Here is a 6884-nt window from a genome sequence, read left to right as displayed (position 1 = left end):
GAGAATAGAATAGAATATAGTATAGAATACAATAGAAAATAGAATACAGTACAATAGAATACAGTAGAGAATAGAATAGAATAGAATAGAATAGAATAGAATAGAATAGAATTCTTTATTGGCCAAGTGTGATTGGACACACAAGGAATTTGTCTCCGGTGCATGATCATAATCATAAAATGCATCATCATAAATCATAAGGTACAATACAATAGCGATAATTGTTGTATCTTATACAAAACAATGATAAGATGCAACCATGATAATCAACTCCAAGTAAAAGCCAAGACTACTTTGATTTTTTTTTAATTTTAATTTTTATTGTAAATAATTAACTGTTCATTCTATTAGAATAATTATTGTTTATAGCTTACAATAATTTTAAAATTTGCCATTGTCTCATAATCGTCCCTAATTTGGACCTCTGCAGTTAATCAAATCTTTGTTAAATTCAGGCATATTTCATGTTCATTTTTATTTCATGTTCTTCCACATTTAGTCATCTTGCAATGAGAAATTAGCATTAGGAATCAGTTGGCAAAGCTTTTCTAAGAATCAAAACATATACAGGTATTCCTTGACTTACAAGCATTTGTTCAAAGTTGTAACAGTACTAGAAAAAGTGACTTGTGACTGATTTTTCACACTTACAGCCGTTGCAGCATTCCCCTGTGCTCACGTGAACAAAATTAAGACGCTTGGCAACCAACTCGTATTTATGACGGTTGTCCCGGGGTCACAGGATCCCCTTTTGCGACCTTCTGACAAGCAAAGTCCATGGGGAAGCCAGATTCATTTAGCAACCAGGTTACTAACTGAACTGCAGTGATTCGCTTAATAACCACACCAAGGAAGGTCGTAAAGTGGGGAAGCACTCATTTAACAATTGTCTCACTTAGCAACAGAAATTTTGGGGTCACTTGTGGTGGTAAGTCAAGGACTGTCTGCGGTCATATCCCAACTTAATCATCCAGAGTTCACAATATATTTATTTCTCTCCTTCTCTCTCTCTCTCTCTCTCTCTCTCTCTCTCTCTCTCTCCCTCCCTCCCTCCCCCTCCCCCCTCTCTTCCTCTCCCTTCCTCATATACACACACACACAATTTCTGTCTTACGGACACACACTTTCGGTTACACACACACATCTCAGGAACTTCCACCAGAATGCTGCGGCTTCACAACAGCCATTAGGATAAAATCTCTTCCCTTTTTGAAGCGGTTTCTGCTGACTGCAGTCTGATTCGTTTGCAGCAAAGAGCAAAGGGATTGCTTAATTCAGTTCCTAATCCAGCTGGGCTTGGGACGCAGCCTATGAGCCCTATTTGCAGGTAGGAAAAAAGTCTCTTGCCTCTAAACCGTAGATTCTCCACGCCGAAACCTTCCACTGCCGTGGCCTGGTGGGACAGCAGCACGCTGGCAACGCCGGTGTGGCTACGCGTCCCTTCTAAGGCTGTTGTTGGTACTGTTTTTCCGTGCCGGTGAAAAAGTCCTCCAGGATGCTCTGGATGTACTCAAAGGTGGGGCGATCCTCCGGTTTCTGCTTCCAACATCTCATCATGATCTCGTAGAGCTCCTGCGGGCAGCCCTGGGGACGTGGCATCCGATAGCCACGCTCAAGGGCGCGCATCACTTCCAGGTTGGTCCTGCCTGTATTGGACAAAGAAGGAGACGGGTGGAACATCCTGACGTGCAAACCAACTCGGAAAATATCAAGAGAAGAGAAAAAGAGAAAGTGTGGAAGGGGATTCCTGCAGGTAACGAGGCACACACAGACCCCCTGTCATGCAGACTTGTCAGGGGTCCTAAAGTGAGTGGAATCATTGGCACAGTCAGGCTGGCCCTGAACTTGTGGGGTCCTGGGTGCTCTCTGAGCTGGGTTGCTTTCCAGCAGACGTGTCATTACTTAGCTAGGTAACATCATCAGGGCTAGAAGGGAGGAGAAGGAGGAAGAGAATTGTTGGGTCCTTGGTGCTCTGAGCTTGGTTGATTTCTTGCAAACATTTCATGACCCAACTAGGGAACATCATCAGTGCTAGAAGGAAGGGAGGGTTTGCAGAGAGGAGGTGGAGGAGGATTGTGGGGTCCTTGATGCTCTCTGAACTTAGTAGGTTTCTTGCAGATGTTTCTTGCCTACAAGAAAACAACCAAGCTCAGAGAACATGGACCCCACAGTCCTCCCCCTCCCCCTCCTCCTTCTTCCCCTTTTCCTTCTGCTTTCTCCTCCTCCTCCTCCTCCTCCTTTCCACAAACCCCACTCCCTTCTAGCCCTGATGATGTTCCCTAGATGGGTCATGAGATGTCTGCCAGAAAACAACCAAGCTCAGAGAACTCCAAGGATCCCACAATCCTCCTCCTCCTCCTCTCCACAAACCCCCACTCCCTTCTAGAGATGATGATCAACCCGTTTTATGACCATCATGAGTTGGGCAGGCCCCATCACGTCCATAACTCGGGGACCGTAGTACAAGAACGTTTGGAAAAAGGCAGAGGTGGCCTGGTACTTTAGAGGGTCTGAGATCTCAGTTTGAAATGAGAATTAGAAGAGCAAGCCACAAGGAACAGAGCATTAAAGTCACATTTCCGCGGCAACTTCGCCTTGCAAAGCCTACAGGAGGGAAAGGTGGCCCACAACAGTAGCTTGTTGTTATGGAAATTGTGTGCTGCAATCAGGGCTTTTTTTGTCATAGAACGCTCAGAACGGAGTTCCGGTACCTTTTTTGGATGGAACCTTGTAGGGTAGGCAAGGCGGGTTGTATCACATGTGTGAGTTCTGGCACCTTTTTCTTTTACAAAAAAAGCACTGGCTGCAATAATGTGTGTTTCATACACAGCGGACATGCTCTGGTGTGATCCACTTGGCTTGCGGAGGGCCTACAGAGAAATCCTTTTTCTGTTGAAAACTTAAACAATTCTGACCCTTTGGAGGGGGACTTTCCATCTCATGCGCCAGGATTGCAGATGTCCGTTCCTAAGCAAACCTAGCCAAATGGGGAAAAGCGTGTGGCAGCATCTCACTTCGAAAGCCACCCTTTGGACTTATGTTGCAACGGGTGTTTTGCCACCTGCTTCCTCTCCAAGGGACAAAATGTGCATTGTTTCATCAAGGATATATATATATATATATATTAGCCTTTTTGCTACAGACAGGGGTAGGCAACCTTGGCTCTTTTATGACTGGTGGACTTCAACTCCCAGAATTCCTGAGCCAGCATGGGGGAACTGTGGCCCCTTCATGTCTTGAGGACTTCAACTCCCAGAATTCCTGAGCCAGCTGCCTTTTCTATCACGCAGACTTAGGGAGATCACAAAGATGATCGGGGGACTGGAGGCTAAAACATAGAAGGAGCAGCTGCTGGAATTGGGTACATCTAGTTTAATGAAGAGAAGGATAAGGGGGGACAGGATAGCAGTCTTCCAGTATCCATGGGGTTGCCACAAAGAGGAGGGACGCAAGCTATTCTCCAAAGCGCCCGAAGGCAGGACAAGAAGCAACGGATGGAAGCTAATCAAGGAGAGAAGCAACCTAGAACTAAGGAGAAACTTCCTGACAGTGAGGACAATCAACCAGTGGAACCACCTGCCTCCAGAAGTGGTGAATGCTCCAACCCTGGAAGTTTTTAAGAAGAGGCTAGACACCATTTTGTCTGAAATGGTATAGGGTTTCCTGCCTGAGCAGGGGGTTGGACTAGATGACCTCCAAGGTTCCTTCCAACTTTCTTTCTTTCTTTTTTCTTTCTTTCTTTCTATTTTATTTTATTTTATTTTATTTTATTTTTATTATTATAAAACTTTTATTCATTAAACATGAAACTCAGTCAACTGAACACTCAAATTGACTGGCACTAATGGTTGACACGGGTTGCTGCCAGCATCCTAGGTATCAACCAGGTATCTCCTTAAAATGTAAGATGTTGTTGTTGTTGTTGTTGTTATTGGAATCTTGCTGGATTAAACCAAAGTAGGGAGGCCATCTTAACCATCTCCTAGGCAAGCTCATGCTTTCCTGGTACATACCTGGATATGGGGTCCGCCCGTAGGTGATGATCTCTATCATCAAGATGCCGAAGGACCACACGTCGGACTTTATTGTGAAGGACCCATAGTTGATGGCTTCGGGGGCTGTCCACTTGATGGGGAACTTGGCGCCTGCCAACAATCCAAAAAAACAAGACAGTTAGATTTAGCCTGAAAAACGGCAGCTGGCAACAGCTAATGTTATCAGCTTGGCTTAGTGCTGAAGGTAGCAGAGAGTGAGTTGGGGATGCTGGGTTCTAGTCCCGCCTCAGAGAGACCACATCTGGAATATTGCACGTAATTTTGGTCACCATACTACAAAAAAAGGATGTTGAGACCTTGGGGGGGGGGGAAATGTTCAGAGAAGAGCAACTAAGATGATCCAAGGCCTGGAGACTAAAACATACGAAGAACGGCTGCAGGACTTGGGTTCGGCCAGTCTAAAGAAAAGAAGAAATGGGGGCGACACGATAGCAATATTCCAGTATCTGAGGGGCTGCCTCAAAGAAGAGGAGGGGGTCATGTTATTCTCCAAAGCACCAGAGGGAAGGACGAGAAACAATGGATAGAAACTGACCAAGGAGAGAAGCAACCTGGAATTAAGGAGGAACTTCCTGACAGTGAGGACAGTGGAACAACTTGCCACCAGAAATCATGGGCACCCCATCACTGGAGGTTTTTAAGAAGAGGCTTCAACTTCCAGCCAGCAACTCTCCAAACGTGGCCACTTTGAGACTTGTGGACTTGAAGCCCACAAATCTTAAAGTGGCCAAGTTTGAGGAACCCTGATCTCAGGGGCTCTCCAGTTGGGGAGGAAGGGGGTAAAGTCTAACCCACATTGTCCATCAACGTGGAGGATGCACACACGAAGGTTGCGCTGGCTTTGTTACCTTCCCGAGCGGTGTACTCATTGTCCTCTATCACACGGGCCAAACCAAAGTCCGCAATCTTGCAGACCAGCAGGGCCGACACCAAGATGTTGGCGGCTCTGAGGTCACGGTGGATGTAGTTCCTCTTCTCGATGAAGGCCATGCCTTCCGCCACCTGCCACCAGGAGGGACATCGCCGTTAAAGGGGGAAGACCCGAAAAAAGCCGCGTCTTTACGACTGATTTTACAATAGTCCTCAACTTATAACTGGCCGGAAGGAATCATGGATCCTCTCGCAAAAGATAGAACCTAGATTCGAAGTTTGGATGGCCAGTCCCCCTCCGGCCACGTGACCACATTTGGAGACTTGAGATCCGGGTTGTCCAACCTTGGCAACTTTAAGAGCTGTTGACTTCAACGCCCAGAATTCCCCAGCTAGCCCTGCTCTCTCTCTCCCTCCCTCCCTCTCACTTACTTTCTCTCCCTCCCCCTCTCTCTCAAGACTCCCTCTCTCTTTCTCTCTCTGTCACACTCCGTCTCTCTTTCTCTTTCTCTGTCTCTTTCCCTCCCCCTCTCACACTGCCTCTCTTTTTCCCTTTCTCTCTATCACAATCTCTCTCTCTCCCTCCCCCCTCTCACATTCCCTTTCTCTCTTTCTGTCTCTCCTTCCCTGCCCCCTTTCTCTCCCTCTCACTCCTTCTTTCTTTCTCTCTTCCTCTATACACACACACCTCTCTATATCTATATCTCTATATCTCTATATCTATCTATCTCTATCTCTGTCTCTGTCTCTATCTATCTATCTATCATCTATCTATCTATCTATCTATCTATCTATCTATCTATCTATCTATCTATCTATCTAATCACATATTCTATGATCAATCATTATCTATCTATCTATCTATCTATCTATCATCTATCTATCTATCTATCATCTATCTATCTATCTATCTATCTATCTATCTATCTATCTATCTAATCACATATTCTATGATCAATCATTATCTATCTATCTATCTATCTATCTATCTATCTATCTATCTATCTATCTATCTATCTATCTATAATTTTCTGGAGGGAAATTCCTCCAGTGCGCTCTGATTAAATAAATGCTGCAGTGAACCCTGATTATTGGTTTTGGGGTCCTGAGTTGAACAGCATATATATATAGGATCTCCTGTTTGAGAGGAACGGGTTGGACTAGATGACCTCCAAGGCCCTGTCCAACTCTTTTATTCTGTTATTCTACACACTCACCTGGGCAGAGAAGTCGATCAGCTTGGGGAAAGGCTGCTCCTGGCCTTCCTCGCTTTTCAAGAAATCCAGCAAGCTGCCTGTGGAGACAGAGGAGACTCTTTTAAGACAAGTGGGACATTTCTGGGGGGGGGGAGAAACCCTCCCCAAACTTTCTTATTTCGAAGAGTCCAAGCTTACTGGGAATAGAATAGAATAGAAAATATGAAATGGAATAGAATGGAATGGAATGGAATAGAATAGAATAGAATAGAATAGAATAGAATAGAATAGAATAGAATAGAATAGAATAGAATAGAATAGAATAGAATAGAATAGAAAATATGAAATGGAATGGAATGGAATGGAACGGAACGGAACAGAACAGAATAGAATAGAATAGAATAGAATAGAATAGAATAGAATAGAATAATAGAATAGAATAGAATAGAATAGAAAATATGAAATGGAATGGAATAGAATAGAAAATAGAAAATATGAAATGGAATGGAATGGAATGGAATGGAATGGAATAGAATAGAATAGAATAGAATAGAATAGAGAATATGAAATGGAATGAAATGGAATGGAATAGAATAGAATAGAACAGAACAGAGTAGAGTAGAGTGGAGAGAAATGGAATGGAATGGAATGGAATGGAATAGAATAGAATAGAATAGAATAGAATAGAATAGAATAGAATAGAATAGAATAGAATAGAATAGAATAGAATAGAATAAAGAAATAAGAATAGAATAGAATAGAA

General features: G+C 43.8%; 1 protein-coding gene across 1 annotated transcript; it reads right to left on the bottom strand.

Annotated features, from left to right (window-relative positions):
• Positions 1 to 1073: 1073 nt before the first annotated feature.
• LOC308679311 (tyrosine-protein kinase HCK-like) lies at positions 1074 to 6219 on the bottom strand (the record flags this gene model as incomplete). Its single annotated transcript, XM_081346920.1, has 4 exons — positions 1074 to 1646; positions 4014 to 4145; positions 4904 to 5057; positions 6143 to 6219. Coding segments are annotated over 4 exons (566 nt in total), but the record flags the coding sequence as incomplete, so codon positions are not given.
• Between the last annotated feature and the right edge of the window lie 665 nt (positions 6220 to 6884).

The sequence above is a fragment of the Vipera berus genome, assembly GCF_964194415.1.
Source record: "Vipera berus genome assembly, contig: HAP1_SCAFFOLD_152, whole genome shotgun sequence".
In the NCBI taxonomy this organism is placed as follows: Eukaryota; Metazoa; Chordata; class Lepidosauria; order Squamata; family Viperidae; genus Vipera; species Vipera berus.
The sequence above is the reverse complement of the archived record's forward strand: the minus strand, read 5'-3'. Positions and strand labels throughout refer to the sequence as shown.